General features: G+C 39.6%; 1 protein-coding gene across 2 annotated transcripts in view; it reads right to left on the bottom strand.

Moving 5' to 3' along the window:
• The window catches only part of srfbp1 (serum response factor binding protein 1), a 215718-nt gene that overhangs the window by 49185 nt on the left and 147100 nt on the right, over nt 1-19433 (bottom strand). For both annotated transcript variants that reach the window (XM_060844698.1, XM_060844708.1), the window contains one exon: nt 17838-17909. In XM_060844698.1, the coding sequence (XP_060700681.1) occupies nt 17838-17909 (72 nt within the window). The remainder of the gene's footprint in view (nt 1-17837; nt 17910-19433) is intronic.

The following is a 19433-nucleotide window of genomic DNA, read 5'->3' as shown; positions in this document are numbered from 1 at the left end:
AAAGGACGGAGCAATGAAGGCAAGTTGCTGAATGTCTTTTTAACCACCTTGCCTACAACTTGAAGTTAGTTACTTCTCAAGAACACTAGCCGCAAGTGTGTTGTTCAGGTGAAGGTCGTCCCAACTGTCCAGCCATTTTCCCCAATACTGGTGCTCATGGCCTACGAATCAGAACCCGTTTCTCTCACACCAGTTTTGGACCAATGTTTCATTATTTTTATGTAAAATATCCATGTGCAAATTTGCACATGGTGTAGTTCCAGAGATTATAACCATTGAGGTTTTGATTTTCAATTTACTGCCTAGCTCCTCATACTCTCCATGTCGAGCCTCTTTCCTACTTATGTTGTTGATACCTTAATGGACTATGTCCACTGCGTTCCCCTCCCATTTCTCTTTTCACCTTACTTTCCATTCTTGCACTGATGTTCCAAACACTGGCACTGGGCAGGAGGCACAGCCACCAGGATTCTCGTTCTTTGCTGCAGAGAATGATATCCAATCACTTTTATTTATTATCTTTTACTACTTCTGCTGCAGTTACTACTATGTTATTCCTAGTGTTCCTCCACTTGAATGGCTTCATAGAACATGATGTCATATTCAATTTGCACAGGAACCTGCAGTTCCTGTTCCCATTCACACATGCTGAGTGAACCTCAAACCTGAGATAATTGCTGAGACTGACACCCCTACATAATCGCCCTTTGTGTCTGCCTTACCTGCTTCACTCATACTCACATCTTCCTGTCACTGACTACTGACCAAACCACAAGGCCATATCCTAAGTGGTGTGACTGCGTCTTGGTAGAAAGAATCCAGATAGATTTCCACTTCCTTGATGCATTACAGTATCTGTAGATCAGCTTTCCGCTCAGCTGAAGGTTGAGCTGAAGCTGCTTGAACTTTAAACACTCACTGCGCATGTTTTGCCCTACTCATAAGTTTCAGGAGCTCGCTGAACTGCAGTCTTGACATCTCCTGAAGTGCTACCTTAATGAGCTTGAATTATTTTATTATATCATGTATTTACTTATGTTGCCTTGCGCATATTTTGTTAAGGACACCACCAGCTTGTACATGCTATTAAACTTTAAAAATAGAAAATACCTTAAACAGTTACCACAAACTCACCAAATGGCTAGCTTCTTTTTCTGTAATACAGCAAGACCTACTTCCAGCCAGCCACAATCAACATTATAAACAGGCTGTCTGAACATCCAATACTTAGATGGTTGCTGAATTTTCTACATTTCAACAATAATGGCACTTCAAATTGTGCTTTCTTGATAGTGAAACATTTTGAGCATCTTGATGTTAGAAAAGGCATTACAGAAATGTCAATGTCCTTTTCTTTAAAAACAAAACACAAGTATATTTACTCATAAGTAAGAAATATCAGACCTAACAAACATTTACGATCCTGTGGTCTCTGCAACACCCTCTACCAACACAAGTTACTGATGACACCAGCTAAGAGGATTGTGGAGACATTGGTGGTCATTGTTGGAATTAGTGGAGTCAGAGAGACTTGCACAGGACACAAAATTGGCTAATGTAACAGCCCTGTTTAAGAAGGGAGGGAAGTAGATGACAGGAAATTACAGTCAGATTAGAATGGTTCTGGAAAAGCACAGCAAGTCAGGCAGCATCCGAGGAGCAGGAAAATCGACATTTTGGGCAGGAACCCTCCTCGGAAGCTGCCTGCTGTGCATTTCCAGCACCACTCTAATCGTGACTCTAATCTCCAGTATCCGCAGTTCTCACTTTCACCTCAACAGGAAATTATAGGCCAATTAGCTTGGCTTCATTCACTGGCGAGATTTGAAAGTTCATTATTAAGGATGAGATTGCAGAGTACTTGGAAGTGCACGGTAAAATAGGGCTGGGTCAGCATGGCTTCGTCAATGGGAGATCATGCCTGACAAATCTATTAGAATTCTTTGAAGGGGTACTGAGCAAGCTAGACAAAGGAGAGCCTGTGAACGTGATCGACTTGGATTTCCAGAAGACCTTTGACAAGTGAACACACAGGAAGCTACTAAATTAGATAGGAGCCCATAGTGTTGGGGCAAGGTATTGGTATAGTTAGAGGATTGGCTGACAGGCAGAAGGCAGAGAACGGGTATAAAGGGGTTTTTTTCAGAATAGCAGCAGGTGACTAGTGGAGCTCATCAGGGGTTAGTGTTGGGACCACAACTATTCATACTATATATTAATGATCTGGGTAAAGGAATTGAGGACACTGTTGTTCAGTTTCATATGACTCAAAGACAGGTGGTGGGTCAGGTAGTGTTGAGGTGGTAGTGAGGGAGCAGAAAGACTCGTACAGGCTAGGAGAGTGGGCAAAGAAGTTCCAGATGAAACACAATGTGGGAATTTGTGAGGTTTTGCACTTTGGGTGGAACAACGGACATATACTATTGTCTAAATAGGAAAGGCTTTGGAAATCTGAAGGACAAAGGGACTTAGGACTCCTAGTTCAGGATTCTCTTAGGAAGAGGTGGGGAGAATCTCACCGAAATTTACAGAATACTGAGAGGCCTGGATAGTGTGAACATAGAGATGTTTCCATTGATAGGAGAGAGTAGGCCCTGGGGGTACTTTCTCAGAGTGAAGGTACAATCCTTTAATACTGAGATAAGGAGAAATTTATTCAGATAAAGATTGGTGAATCTGTGGAACTCATTGCCACTGAAAGCTGTGGGAGCCAAGTCACTGAGTGTGTTAAAGACACAGATAGCCAACTTCTTAGGAAGGTAATCAAAAGTTACAGGAGAATGGGTTGAGAAACATTTCACCGCTGAGCGAACAGCAGAGCAGACTCAATGGGCTGAATGGCCTAATTCTGCTCTCGCTCTCTCTCTCCACTCCCCCCACCCCATTCTAAGGCAGATTGGAAAGTTCTGGCTATAACCTTGATAATGTTCAGTTTTACCACTGCATGTACCATGTTTGAAACAGGCTACAGCGTAGTTTCGCATATGAACACAAAACAAAGAGGAGTTGGCCATATCCTTCCAGCATACTCTACCACTCAAAAACCTCACAGTTCATCTTTTATCTCACATCCATTTTGCCACTGGATCACTACATATTCAATTCCTTTTGAGTCTAAAAATGTCATGATCTCAGCTGTAAATATATTCAATGAGACCTGTGAATGCTCTGTCAGAGAGGGGAATTCCAAATATTCACAGCCTCTGAGCAAAGAAATTTCTCCTCATCTCAGTCCTAAATGCCAAACTCCTATCTTGAGACTGTGCCCCCTTGTTCTAGGCTCTTTACTCAGGAGATGCAGCCTCTTAGCATCTATGTGTTTCAATGAGATCATCTCTCTGAACTCCAGAGAACATCAACCTATTTTACATCATTTTTCCTCACAGGACAACACTGTCATTCCAGAAATCAGTTGAGTAAACTTTCATTACATCCGTTTTATGACAGTTGAGTGCATTCTTAGATAGAGACAAAACTACACGCAGTACTCCAGGTGTGGGACAGTCAAAGCTCAGCACAATACGGCTAGACTTCTTTATTCTTGTACTTCAATCTTCTTCAGTAATGCCCAACGTATATGCATTATAACTCCTTGTTTCATGCCCAGGGCACCCAAATCCCTCTGGATTGTGACATATCCATACTTTTCAAAATTACAACATTTTTCATTGTATTTTGTAACAAAATACACATGACAATAAATGAATAATTTACAAGGTTCTCACCATTTCAAAATTATTTAGCTTTATTCCATCAGCCAAAATAAATAATTTCTAAATTCTCCCCATTTAACTCCAGCTCCCGCCCATTTGCACATCACCCAGTGATGAATTTCCTCGTGACATGGTCAAAGGGTTGGAGGATTTCCAGGGAGGCAGGAAAATATTGGGAAGCTATATAGGGCCAGCTTCCCACTACAGTGCCACCAGCAGGGATGTTTCCACAGGGCTACATGGGAGATGGATTATCTATCCATACCATAGAGAAAGGCAGCCAATTTACATACTTAATGCTCCAATTAGGAGCGACTTAGAAAGTTAATGCTGCAGAGCAGACCCTCACCAATTGTGGAAAATGTCAGGTTAACAGCGACAGAGTCATTGAGGCTAGAGGCAGGGGGCTTTTGAACTAGATGCTCCATGTGGTAACTAGGGGTCCATAGGCATGAAGGTCCACAATTATAGCTGAGTCAGATATAGCAGAGGAAGTTGTTAAACAGTAAAATAAATTTCCTATAGTTATGTTGTTATATTTGTATGGTCTTGTAAATCAATCCTAAATTTACACAACCTAAATTTAATCATGGAAATTATCTGAAATCTGAAAGGGCAAAGTAACAAAATTCAGAAACAAAAATAAAAATGTTCAGAACTCCAACAATTTAATTATGTTCTAACATAAATAAGTTAAAAAAATGTCAAATTACTTTTGCATTACTCAAAATCGAGTTTCATCTGAGAATTCTCTGGGACTTGAACAGTCTTAAGGCTGCAAAAGATTGATTAACGCCACAGATTTCTGAGAAATTTGCATTGCAAACATCACATGTCAACTTCAACAATGAGAGCTGTGGTTTTTCACAAGTTTGCAAAAAGATAAAGCTTTCAGGCAAGTGAAGAATTGTTTTGTTGGTCCCTTTGTCTTCCTTCATTAGCCAAAAATTGTTTTGAGTCTTCCTATTCCACTTTGCCAGTCTACTTCCAATAATGCAACCAGTTCATTTCTCAAAATAATCTAGATAACCATTTCAAGTGATCCAACTTACTGAATATGAAATGGAAGCAGTTTGGTGATGGGTCTATATGCACTGATTGTGTGCTCATACCAAATGAACTGCAGCGGTTCAGGAAACCAGCTTACTGACACCTTCTAAAGGGCAAGTAGGGATAGGCATCAAAGGATGGCCTTGTTAGTGATGCCCACGCCTCATGAATGCATAATGGGAAAAAAAAATTTGTTGACATTACACTGACCTTAGGGGACTTCCCAAAGGATGCCCAAGTTACATATTTGAGACAGCTGCCAAATCTTAATGCGATCTGTATGTATGTACCATACTTGAATGTCCTTTACTAAACAACTTAGTTTCGGTCAAGGATCTATGCTGGAAAATGAATGAAAAGGTTAAGAAACCAAACACTGAAGAGCACATTCTGTCTGAGCATTTAAGGGAAAGCAAGACAACCATCTGAGGCAGAAAGGAAAAGTGTATTATGATGATTGATTTAGGTGAAGAAAGGGGAGAGGAGATTCCAGTGGAGAATAAGCAATAGACTGTTGGACTGGAGCCACAGTTTCTGTGCCTTATGCCCTTTGCAGTTCTATGCAATTTTTGACACCAAACGCAAAAGTCTGCTTCTATGTTCACTGTGCAAATTGATGTGGTTTGGAACAATAGACAAACGGAAATAAATAGATGATCAAAAATAATAAATGCAGTTGATAACTATATTACAGTATTTTACTAAAAACAGAATACTATAAAGGAGGTGCACCCTGGTGTACTTCAGAACAAGATAATTGATCAAAAAATACATTCATTGAATTAAACTAAGTTTGCTCTCAAATGATCAAGTGGAATCCTCTTCTTCAGAAGGTCATGGGAGCTGAGTCTTTAAAGGTTAAGTGAGATAGATTTTTGACAAAGGGGTCAAAGGCTATAGGGTTAAACAGGAAAGTGAAGCTGAGACCACAAGCGCGACCAAATCAGCCAAAATCTTACTGAATGATAGAGAGGCCTCGAAGGGCTGAATGGCCCACATCTGCTTCTCCGAAAGGAATACAAAGTACCAGGGCCGGATTAGATGGCAGACAGCGAAGGAAATTGTGGTGTCCGAAGGATCTATGTTCCTGGATGATTCAAATGTGGATGCTTGTCAGAGGACTGGAGAATAGCCAATGTAATATCCATTTTTAAAATGGGAGACAGAGATAATCTTGTAATTACAGGCCAGTCAGCTCAACACCTGTGGTAGGGAAAAAAACCCTGAAGTCTTTAATTAAGAATGAAATTACCATATGTCTAGATAAAGAAAAACAGTTGGAAGTGAAGATCACTGATTTCAAAAGGGATGACTGTGTTTGGCAAACCTCAGAATTATTTGAGCAGTTGATGTCAAAACTTATTGAGCACAGTGTGTGGAGAGTTCAGAAAACTGTCAACGTGCATACAAAATTACTAAAGAAAATTAAGAAGAGGGGTAGTAAAGCGATTAAAAATTGGTTTGAAGAGCAAAAACAAACAGTTATGAGGTCATTTCACACTGGTTAGAAATCAAAATCAGGAGTGCTGTCCCACCAAGTTTAGTTGTGTTACTCTTTATATTTTGAGTATGGGTGGAGAAGGACAGGTGACAATGTTTGCAAATAATACTAAAATATGAGGTTTAGTTATTTTTTCAACAATCAAGGAAGTGACAAGGGGTCACTGAGAAGAAAGGGAACCAGGCTAAAAGCAGCAGGGACTGGTACAGTGGCTCAGTGGTTAGCACTGCTGCCTCACAGTACTAGGGATCTGGGTTCAATTCCATCCTTGAGTAAAAGTCTGTGTGGAGTTTGTGCATTCTCCCAGAATCTGTGTGGATTTCCTCCAGGTTCTTCTGCCAGTCCAAAGATGCACAGGTAGGATGGATTGGCCATGCCAAATTGTCCTGAAACGTGCGGGCTAGGTAGATTACCCATGGTAAATGCAGGGTTACAGGGATAGGGTATTCCCCGTCCACAACTTCCACCCCCACCCCCCCCACTTTTTACATTGATGAGAAATAACAAGAATTTTATACTTGCATACAATTTTAGTCTTTTTTTTATAAACTTAAGTTCGCAATTATAATGCAAACTGCTGTGTAAAAATGTGTGCTGCACCCTCCCTAACCACACCACTACAGATAGAAGGTTGCAATTACTGAAAGGCAAGTTTATACAGCCAATTTCATTCCAAATACAGGCATATTAAAATAAGGGCTGAATATATAATTTTGCAAGGCTACTGACAAGGTCGCAGTTGGGAGGCTGGTCAAAAAGCTAACAGACCAAGGAATCCAAGCAAATTAGATTCAAGATTGGAGTTGTCGCAGGATGCAGGTGGTGATGGTAAAAGGCTGTTTTTGTGAATGGAAACCTATGTTCAGTGGCGTACCACAGCTTTGGTGTTGGATCCCTTGCTGCTTGTAGAGGGCATTCATGATCTTTGATCAGTAAATGCATAGGTGATACAAAACTTAGTGTAAATAGGAAAAAGGAAAGCCTTGGATGACAGGACAATATAAATGGTCTTGTCAGATGGACAGCACGCTTAGCGGAGGAAAAGGTGGGGGGTGGTTATCGGCGCTGCCTCGTGCTCCCACGAGGAGGTTGAACAGTTCATCAACTTTACTAACACCTTCCATCCCGACCTGAAATTCACCTGGACTGTCTCAGACTCCTCCCTCCCCTTCCTAGACCTTTCCATTTCTATCTCGGGCGACCGACTCAACACAGACATCTATTATAAACCGACTGACTCCCACAGCTACCTGGACTACACCTCCTCCCACCCTGCCCCCTGTAAAAACGCCATCCCATATTCCCAATTCCTTCGTCTCCGCCGCATCTGCTCCCAGGAGGATCAATTCCAACACCGCACAGCCCAGATGGCCTCCTTCTTCAAGGACCGCAGATTCCCCCCAGACGTGATCGACGATGCCCTCCACCGCATCTCCTCCACTTCCCGCTCCTCCGCCCTTGAGCCCCGCTCCTCCAACCGCCACCAAGACAGAACCCCACTGGTTCTCACCTACCACCCCACCAACCTGCGCATACAACGTATTATCCGCCGCCATTTCCGCCACCTCCAAACGGACCCCACCACCAAGGATATATTTCCCTCCCCTCCCCTATCAGCGTTCCGCAAGGACCACTCCCTTCGTGACTCCCTTGTCAGATCCACACCCCCCACCAACCCAACCTCCACCCCCGGCACCGTCCCCTGCAACCGCAGGAAATGTAAAACTTGCGCCCACACCTCCACACTCACTTCCCTCCAAGGCCCCAAGGGATCCTTCCATATCCGCCACAAGTTCACCTGTACCTCCACACACATCATCTATTGCATCCGCTGCACCCGATGTGGCCTCCTCTATATTGGTGAGACAGGCCGCTTACTTGCGGAACGCTTCAGAGAACACCTCTGGGCCGCCCGAACCAACCAACCCAATCACCCCGTGGCTCAACACTTTAACTCCCCCTCCCACTCCACCGAGGACATGCAGGTCCTTGGACTCCTCCACCGGCAGAACACAACTACACGACGGCTGGAGGAGGAGCGCCTCATCTTCCGCCGGGGAACCCTCCAACCACAAGGTATGAATTCAGATTTCTCCAGCTTCCTCATTTCCCCTCCCCCCACCTTGTCTCAGTCGGTTCCCTCAACTCAGCACCGCCCTCCTAACCTGCAATCCTCTTCCTGACCTCTCCGCCCCCACCCCACTCCGGCCTATCACACTCACCTTGACCTCCTTCCACCTATCCCACCTCCATCGCCCCTCCCCCTAGTCCCTCCTCCCTACCTTTTATCTCAGCCTGCTTGGCTCTCTCTCTCTTATTCCTGATGAAGGGCTTATGCTCGAAACGTCGAATTCTCTATTCCTGAGATGCTGCCTGGCCTGCTGTGCTTTGACCAGCAACACATTTGCAGTTGTCAGATGGACAGAACAATATCAAGTGGAACTTAACCCTGAAAAGTGAGAGATATTGTATTTTGAAAGGGCTAACAACATAAGGGAATAAATGATGAATGGTAAAATAGCAGGACAGGATAAGGTGGTTAAGGCAGTATAGGTGGTTCTTGCCTTAATTAGTTAAGGCAATGAATACAAGAGTAGGGAGGTTAAGGTGGAGCTGTATATAACATTTGTTAGGCCAAGGCCAGAGCACTGTTTGCAGATTCGGAGCTTTGAAGAGACACTAGATAATATTCTTTTCCCCTTGGAGCAGAGAGGGCTGGGAGTTTGTGGGGTGGTGTGGGCTGATTGAGACATTCAAAATTATGAGGGGCACAGCTAAGGTAGATAGTGAATTCCTTTCTAGAGGGATCAATAACTATGGGGGATTAATTTAAGGCAGGAGGTTTAGAGGAGATTTAAGTAAGTTTTGTTCACTTGGACAGAGGTGCGTATTTATAATTCACTGCCTGAAAGGGTGGTAGAAGCAGGAACCATCACCACATATAGGAATTATTTGGATGATCACCTCAAGCACCATAGCCTATGAAGCTAAGGGCCAAGTTGTTGGATACTTGATGACTAGTACGGATCAAATGGATCAAAGAGCCTTTGTGCGCTGCTAAAACTATGACTGACTTCATTCACTGTCCTGGAATGTGTCAGGTTGAGTGCTGCTGGAGCTGGACTCATCCAGTCAAATGCAAATATTACAGTGCACTACTGAAGTGTGCCTTGTAGATATGGACAATTTTTTGGTAATTAGGTGGTGAGTTCCTCATTGCAGAATTCCTAAACTCTGACCGACTCTTGCAGCTATTGTATTTATATAGAATCACTACAGTGTGGAAGCAGGCCATTTGACTGATTGAGTCACACCGACCCTCCGAACAGCATCCCACCCAGACGCATCTCTTTACTCTATCTCTGTAACCCTGCATTTACCATGGCTAACCCGCCAAACCCGCACATTTTTTGACTGTGGGAGGAAACTGAAGCAAACTCACACAGACACGGGGAGAACATGCAAACTTTGCACAGACGGTCGCCTAAGGGTGGAGTCAAACCTGGATCCCTGGTGCTGTGAGGCAGCAGTGCTAACCACTGAGTCAATCTGTTGACTAAATTCTTTCTTATTGGTTTTGGACATTGCTTGACAAGTGAGTTACTGCAAAGCATCACCTTAATGAAAATTAAGGATGGGCAATAAATGCTGACCTGGCTACATTCCAACAACAAAATTATCTATCTCTGTCGTTCACATGGTTTGGTACACCCACCGTGCTGTTAGACAGTGAATTTCAGGATCTTGATCCAGCAAAGGAGAAGGAACAGTGATATTGTTGCAGGGTAAAATGATGTGTGGCTAGAAGGGATCTTTGATATCATTGTGTGTCAGAGGTGAAGTAAGTGAGTTTTTAAGATTGTGGAGAGTTTGCTGATTAAGTGGCTTAGTTCGTTTTGAGTGACGTCAAGCTTTTTGAGACATGTTGGAGAGGCAATTGAAGAGCATTTCTTCACATTCCTGACACATGCCTTGTAAATGGCATGCTGTGTACATCTAGAATGTTGTCATGGTCGATAGCCTTTCCTGTATTCAAAGCAATCAGACATTCCTTGATAATCACACAGTAAAAGTTAGAGATGTGTGCACATTGCCCAGTATCACATCAATTCGTTAGATCCAATCCTTCTGTACAGGCATACACTAATACACTGCAACAAACTTTAGACCTGGGCTGATAGTGGCAAGTAACATTCTTGGCCCATAATTGGCAAGTGAACACCATCCCAAACAACTGCAGATGTAATTGTCTCTCGATATTTAACAACATTTAACAACATGCCAGATTCTGTGGAAAATAATAGGCTCCTAAATTTTGTTTACTATCAACAATGCACAAGTCAGGAATGTGATGGAAGCAGGAATACTCTTCGCTTGCCTGAGTCCAGGTCTAACACAAGATTGATACCTTAGAGGACAAATGAAAAAAAGGACTCCATTGGAGATGGTAACAGGAAAATGCTCTGAAACTTAGGAAATGACAAGAGAAGTAGAAGTTAAATGTAAACTTTCTCCAAGTAGATAATAAATGCAATGACTAGCAAATATGGTATTGCCCAGATCTGGTGAATTAAAAAACTAAAAAAAATAGCATACTACAATCAGTGCCTGTAGCAATAATCCAAAAATATGGATTATAAACAGCAGACATCCAAATGGCCAATTTTCATTATATATTAAACAGCCAGTTATTACAGCCTTTTAGCAAAATCAAGAAACATCTGCAGTGCAAAAAAATTATGATGTTAGTACTGGACAAGTCAAATCCCAAACTGAAATTTTACTTTTCAAATCATGTTTAAAAAAAACCCATTTAATCCAGTGGTCTTTCACAGAAAAATACTGCAGCTGCTGTGATACTGCAGCTTCGATTTTAACAATAAATCAAGTTTCATACACAAAAGAAAGTACAGTAGAGTCATACAGCATGGAAACAGACGCTTTGGCCCAACTTGTTCATGTCAACCAGGTTTCCAAACTAAACTAGCTCCTATTAGCTTCAGTTTGAGCCATATCCCCCTCAACTATCCTATTCATGTCCCTGACCAAACGTCTTTTAAATGTTGTAACTGTACTTGCATCGAACACTTCCTCTGGCAGTTTATCCCAAGTATGCAACTCACCCTTTGTATGAAAAAAAGTTGTCTCTTTTAAATCTTTCCTCTCTCACCTTGAACCAATGCCTTTTAGTTTTGAGCTCTCCTACCATAGGGAAAAGACCATTACAATTCATCCTATCTATGCTTCTCATGATTGTATAAACTCCACAATAAAATAGGGCAAATCAAGATATTTACATATAACATTGCTGTAATGGTTTCAAAATGTATGGCACAATAAAATGCTATTTATCATACCACTATCATTTTACAAAACTCATATCAGCAAGAGAGTGCCTTTTTCTATCACATCTATAAGTTTGACTTAATTGGTCCTTTCATTTCTGTATAGTCTTGAGAATTACATAATTTTTTCCTTGAATATTTTCAAAACTGAGCTTCAACATCCTTAGCTTCAAATAACCATACACCTCTGGTCTGGACTTTTCAAACTAAAGCTCTTCCGCTGCCATAACCTATTTCCTAACTATCCTCAACTAACTCTTTTCTCTACGGAGATGGTTTTTATGTCTGACCAAGTCTTCTATAAACTGAACCAGAAGGTTTCCAATCTATGTATTCATTTCCTAAGAAAAATACAAATGAAGAACAAAATCACTCTTTATTCTTTTAAATCAAAAGCAAGCTGATGCTTTTCAATGTTTGTTTTCTCCACACTTAAAACTCTCACAATACAAACAAATTTCCATTACCATTCCAAGAGGATCCATGAGTCAGGTGCTCTCTGGCACATATTGGTTTAAAATAGTGGCTGCAGAAAGACTGGCAAGTTAACTATTACATTTCTTCAAATTCATTGACTTCAGACAAATCTACAAGGCACTACTTCAAAATTCAAATGCTAAAGTAAGTTATATTAATATATATAAACCATTTTACATCATAATATATAATTATTTATACTTACTGTTAACCTGAAATTGGTTTGCACCTTTAAAATGTTGTCATAAAATTGGTCAATTTGGTGTCGTTTCTTGATGTTTAAACATATTTATGTTTAAGCCAAGTTCCGAGACCTTCAGGAATCTTAGAGTGGACTGGTCTGATGCTTCTATATGTCGTAATTGGGAGAAGTGGTGTAGTGATAATATCAGTAGTAAACCAGAATTCATTCTGGAGACAGGGATTTGAATCTCAATGTGGCAGATGAAACTCAAATTCAATTAAAAAATAATAAAAAGAAAGCTAGTCTAATGATGACCATGAAATCACTGTTGATTGTTATAGAAATCCATTTTCATTCAATAAAGTGCTTAGGAAAAGAAACTTCCATCCTTACCTGATCACCCCTCAATGTGGCTTTAGACTCATTGCAATATGAGACTGATTTCAAACTGCCTTCTGGGCAACAGGAGATAGGCAATAGATGCATCAATATCACATCCCATGATCAAATAAAATAAATTCTCAGGATGATAAAAATGAGTAAGATAATATAGTTAGAATTCACCAGCCAAAATAGGTTAACTGTATTAGTTTGTCTGGAGTGGTGCTTCTTGAATTTATAACTGATGGAAAGATTTCAAATAATTAATGAAAGAAAGGAGACTCTCAAGTTTAAGTCATGTTTGAAACATGCTTTGAAGTAACAAAAGTTTAGGAATGATTCATCATTGCTATGGGAATCAAGGGTAGTTCTCTTTCACAGTAGAAATGTTTGATTTGTGCCATGAACTCAATGTAGGGGCGGAAATGGATCCAAAAAACAAGCCTTTCAAACAAAGAAATAAGTAGCAAGTGTTGACTGTGAAAAAAAATATGGAATTGATCAAAGAAAGACAGTATGTTGAGCATTTACCAAAAGAACAATACTATAAACACTGAAACTCAAATAAAAACAGAAAGTGGAGATTCTCAGCAAGTCTACCAGTATATAAGGAGACTGAAACTAATTTGACATTTCAAATCTGTGACCTTCCATAAAGAACTTGTGTTGAGCATTTATGCCAACTAAGAGGGTGTGACTCTCATAATAATAATCTGGGTAGCCAGAATTGCACCATAGGTTTATGGTTAGGCTATTTTAGACTTGTTTACCGTGACTTGCATGACAATCTCTTTCACTAAAATTAGCATCTCAGTTTTCTTCATCAAAAGTTGACGTTATCTTAACCAGATGTTTGTATTAAAGTAAGGTATTAACGCAAGAACTAATACTAATGTTGTTATTACTCATTATACAGTGATAATCCACTGTAGTACTCCATTTTCCATAGGATATTCCCACAGCTGCACTTTATTGTTAACTACTATATCATCTATCAATGGGTAAAAAGCTTGGGACCAAGCAAGTTGACAAACCAAATCATCCATATTCTGCTTTATTGATTTTTCTCCTTGGTTAACTAAAGTCCTCATTCGAGTATATATTGCATTTATCATCTCGGACTAAGCCTCTCAAACTTAAATTGTTCAAACAATGAAATGGTTAGGAAAAAGATTGTCTAATATAGCTAAAAGTAATGTAACGAGCCAAGTTTTTGCTGAAAAAGAACATTGTAGAAATCGGCCTGTGTTTTTTTAAAAAAATGAGTCAATAAATACTGTCCTGATTTAAAGCAAGATAACTCTATCAAGTACGTAGAAGAGAAATGTGCTTCTATATTGGTTTTAGTACTAATGATACTGTGGCTACCACAGGTAAGTGAAACTGAAAATGTTAAGGTGCATAAATGCCATATAACGTTTGGCAGAAAACAAATAGAACAGGCAAGAACAAAACTAAATGAATTCAGTCCATAACTGTGAGAACACTTAGATAAGAATGACGCCTTTGCAATAATCATGTCTAATTCCATGTTGTGAAAGGAAGTCAGTGCACCACAGCTGGCTGGAAAAGGTAACAACAAGAACGACTTGTATAAAGGAGAGTGAGAAGAAGAATTAGTTGGCACTCTGAGAAGATTTGGATTCTAACACAAGCGAGACATTTTAATGTGAGTATACCATGGATAGAAAACTATTACTTGACAAAGATTATACAGTTTAGCATGTAAATCAAAGATTACAAATATAAGCAAAGTTCAGGTGGACTTTAGAGGAAATAAAATGATACATCGAGCCAAGCATCTTGAGAGTTTTTGAAGAAAATCATGTGCCATTTGGTGTAGTCAACAGACTATAAGGTAAACAGTAGAAGTGAAGGACACCGAATACTGGACAAGTTTGAGTTGATTTCAGAGAATCAGCAGTGGATTTGTGAAGGGAGGTCTTCACCACCTAATCCAGTTGATTTTTTTTGAGGGAACCATTATGTAATGATCTAATTGAATCAAAGGACAACAACTAGTCAAGGGACTGAACTGGCTCGCACTATTCTTACAAATGCATTAACAGCATTCATCTAGATCACATGACATATCTATGTCATCTGTGCTACAAGCTCGATTGCCCAGAGGCTTATTTCACTTTCAATCCAAACGTATGCAAAAAATGCACCAGGGAGTTGTTCAGACATTATATGGACAGCAACTGTGACCAGCAGTTTATAACTGTAGTAGTACTGAGAGAGAATAACATAAGTCTAGACTTTAATGTTAATAAGTTAACGGGTCTTACTTTTGAACTGCATGCAATTAAAGGTTGCAAAGCCTATTTCAGTTTGTATAAGAAAGGTGAACTTTATTATGTGTTACATACCAACAGAAAAAACAAATCAGTAAAAAGCAGCAAGCCAGCAATGTTAAAACTATCTCATGGATTTTTGATTGCCTGCTCTAACATTTCAGTAGATCAGTGTCAAATTTTGTTTGCTAATAGCAGAAAAATCTTTGGGATGTTTTACAATATTACAGGTGTATATGGTAACACTAGTTGTTGGCCTTAGAACTCCATATTCACGATTAATTTTATAGCGATGGTTTACCAGTCATTACAAGTGCAGAGAAAAAAAACTAGTCCTAGAAAGGAAATTCAAGGAGGAAGTACAAACAAGTATTTTGTTTACTAAGCATTGTACTATCATCAATATTGCCAGAATGGAAAAAATAATATTTGAAGTATGATACTACTTGTGAATTTAAATATTTTGAATTTAAATTCTCAGTCAATGCAGAATAACACACTCTTAAGAGGTAGGTTTGTGTTGGTTTAGATTCTTGATAAGCAAGGAAGTACAGAGTTATCAGGCTGGAATATGGAGAAATTACATCAGACATGATCTTATTAATTAGGCTGGAGGGGATGAGGTGTCTACTCCTGCTCTTAATTCAGATGTTTACAAGTGACTATATGGTAATGCCAACAGAATAACTATTATAAACACAGTCTTTGAAGAAAACTAATGTCTAATGATTGCACTGACAACAATGGGATAAATCAAAAATCTGAATTGCAAATAACTAGAATTACCATTTTAAAAGAAACACAGCTTTGTAATGTCAATGATGTAATTGGTGAAAATTATAGACCACTTCCCTGGATCTTGCTACAAGTATAATAGGAGTGAGCTGATCTATACACCTTTTAATCTTCTAAGTGTCAGTCAGTATTATGTAGCAAATGGTATCTTAGTATTATTTTGCAACTTAACTAAACAACAAAAATATCATTTTTTATTTTGTAAGTTATATTTGCTTTTATGCAGGTTTTTTAGCAGGTTTGTGTAGTGCTTAGCTGCAAATGTGTTGCTGGTCAAAGCACAGCAGGTTAGGCAGCATCTCAGGAATAGAGAATTCGACGTTTCGAGCATAAGCCCTTCATCAGGAATAAGAGAGAGAGAGCCAAGCCGGCTGAGATAAAAGGTAGGGAGGAGGGACTAGGGGGAGGGGCGATGGAGGTGGAATAGGTGGAAGGAGGTCAAGGTGAGGGTGATAGGCCGGAGTGGGGTGGGGGCGGAGAGGTAGAGGGACTCACTGAAATCCTTGTAGAGGGAGGAAGAGAGCTTCTTCAAGGAAGGCATCCTTGTAAGAGGATTCGCAGTAGGTTAAAATCTTCGAGTAAAAAATGAGGTCTGCAGATGCTGGAGATCACAGCTGCAAATGTGTTGCTGGTCAAAGCACAGCAGGTTAGGCAGCATCTCAGGAATAGAGAATTCTATGCTCGAAACGTCGAATTCTCTATTCCTGAGATGCTGCCTAACCTGCTGTGCTTTGACCAGCAACACATTTGCAGCTGTGATCTCCAGCATCTGCAGACCTCATTTTTTACTTTGTGTAGTGCTTATCAAACTTTGACTGTGGGGATACTACAATTAGGTAAAACATGGTATTAAGTGATCATGACAATTAAAATCTCTCAATAGATGAACTATCATGTTGGTCGTCATTGTAGTCTCACATATTTGCTTCAACTCTCTAATCTGTGTCTCCCATGTGCGAAGTGACAGTCAGATCCATTCCATTAAACGATCATTGGCAATACTCAAAGACAATGAAAACACTCCACAACTTAAAATGAAATTACTGTGTATTCACATAAGGGAATGGCAAGATTGCATTAGAACAAAATTTATTCTATTAGTTAGGATGACGGAAGGCCAATGAAGACACACTGCATTGACTCAGGCATGATATTGACTTGCTTGGACCAAAATTCTTCACTTATAGATCCAGGTTAACCATATATGAATGAGGGAAAAAGTACTCTGATGAACAAATGAACTCAATGCAATTGATTTCGAGGTTAATTAGTACAATAATTGTACTAAAACTTTTTTTTAATATTTCAACTAATTGAAAGGTAGAGATCTTTAATAAAATACTAGTGTAATTTCTGTTGTGTTGCTCAGTACAAATCAGAAGATCCCTCAATCACAAGACTGGTATGTAATGAAATGAAATATATACAGGTGATCTTTCATTGCATAGCCTGCGAAAATCTCTACTTTTCTATAACTATCTACTTATCTTGTCTTCTTGTTACGAATTACATTGTTTCCCATTTGACTCTCGTACATTTGGGGTCATACTAATTTTTTTATTAGCTCTCTCATTTTCTCTCCTTCTGGTTACATATTCTCTGGCACTGATATCCTTTGTACTACATTCTTTATTTTTTCTTTGTATTTATATTTGTTTTGATCTGATGCTCTATACACTTTAATATATTCACTTTGTCGGTATATTCTGTATGTTTTACTTCACTTATAGTGTTCAATGAAATGAAAACAGAGATGTGGAATTCCACACATAATTTCTAATCAATCTTGTGTGTCAAGATTAAGCAGGAGCAGGTCCAGCTCTATAACTATTTTATTATTGTTGTAGCATTCATATCTGCTAGTGAGTTCACCCTAGCATCCCGGCCAAAATTTGTAGAAGAATACAGTAAAATAGGTCTTCAGTATCAGATTGCTATTTGTGTAAGAGTCACAGTTAGCAATTTAATGTGTGCATGCAGATATTTCATTTATTTTTGTTACCATTTCTGCAGAAGCACAAGCCTGGAATTTGAAGCATGTATCTGGTCACAAGCACTTTTTCAAACATTGACAAATTCATTCAAAAGTCTTACCTTTTTGCAGACTATTTCAAAATTGAGGTTTCTCTGAAGTGCAGTTTTAGAAATGTAATCTGGTTTCAAATCCTATGTAAAAGATAACAACGTTTTAGTTTTTTGCATTTCCTACATTGCAAACATGGTTACACATCAAAAGTACATCATTGACCGTAAAGTACTTCAGACAATCAATAGAGGTGAAAAGCACAGTATGAATACAAGGCTTGGTTTTATTTTCCTTCTTTAAAAGGTATAAAAATGGTTATGAAAATCTTTTGCTCTTCATCATTGCTGTGTTTATACTAATGTAAAGAGCTGCACAGACTTTTTTCTGAGAACCTGGGAGACTGCAACCGAGGAGAACTCTAAAAGCATATTTGAATTTATCAAGGGTGCTTAGAAAGGTTTTTTCATGAGTTCTGTTATCCAGCACATCAGACTGAATTTTAGCTCTGTCCCTGCATTATACTGCAATTTGATGTCCTTGTGTACAACCTAAAAGCATACCCATATCAACATTATCATGAGATAAAGAACTCTTTTGGCAAACTAGCATGGCCTGATGTGATACATCTTATAAACCAAAGAATGGCGATATAGGAAATTGCATCAGTGCAAAAAATTATATATTAGATTTGTATTGAGTGTGGATGCATGCTAACAAACTGGAAATTGGCCAGTGTCGGACCTATTTTTAGAAAGGAAGATGAAACTAATCTGGGTAATTGCACAGGTAAAAGTGAGGGCTGCTGATGCTGGAAACCAGAGTTTAGATCAGAGTTGTGCTGGAAAAGCACAGCAGGCCAGGCAGCATCCGAGGAGCAGGGAACTCAACGTTTCGGGCAAAAGTCCTTCATCAGAATGTAATTACATGTCAATTAACTTTGTGTCTGTGCTAAGGGAAATTTTAGTTTCTAAATTAAGGATGAAGCTATGGATGAAAGAAATGAAAGTAGTCAATATGGATTTTAGAATGAATAATCAAGCTAAATAAACTTCACAAAATCCTCTGACAAAGTAAAATAAACTGGAGGTTGGAGAAATGCATCTATGAATATAGTGTTGACAGAGGTTAGGTGATCCTTTCACCCCAATGGACATACAAAATAAAGATTTTGTATAGAGAAAGAAACATAGATTTTATGGAGTGGATACAAGTGGCTATTGCAAATCCACAGGATTCAGGATACCTCTCTTCACAGAATCTTTTAAAGTATTTAAATATAGACTTGGGAGTGATGTCAACACTCGCAGATGGTTTCAAAATAAGGAGATGGATAAGGACTACACTTTAAAAGAAACACTTCATTGGCTGTGAAGTCAACTGAGGCCACGGTTCCCTGTGGGCTCAGGATAGCCTGGCCTGTGAATATTTGCACTTTCTGAAATGCACACCCGATCTGTGTGCAACTTTACCCAGAATATTTGTCTTGAGAGGAGTGCATCCATAGGTGAGGCTGTTTGAAGATCTCAACTCTGGAATGAGACAGTTCAACTCTTCTGTCAGTCCCTTTGGCATCATCACTCTTCACTCACGCCACTCCACAACGCAGGTCACCTGTAGTTCTGCTTGATGCCCCCTGCCCCTTTCAGATTGCCCTTGATCCCTCT

The sequence above is a fragment of the Hemiscyllium ocellatum genome, chromosome 2, assembly GCF_020745735.1.
Source record: "Hemiscyllium ocellatum isolate sHemOce1 chromosome 2, sHemOce1.pat.X.cur, whole genome shotgun sequence".
Classification (NCBI taxonomy): domain Eukaryota; kingdom Metazoa; phylum Chordata; class Chondrichthyes; order Orectolobiformes; family Hemiscylliidae; genus Hemiscyllium; species Hemiscyllium ocellatum.
This window is presented reverse-complemented; position numbering and strand designations above follow the sequence as displayed.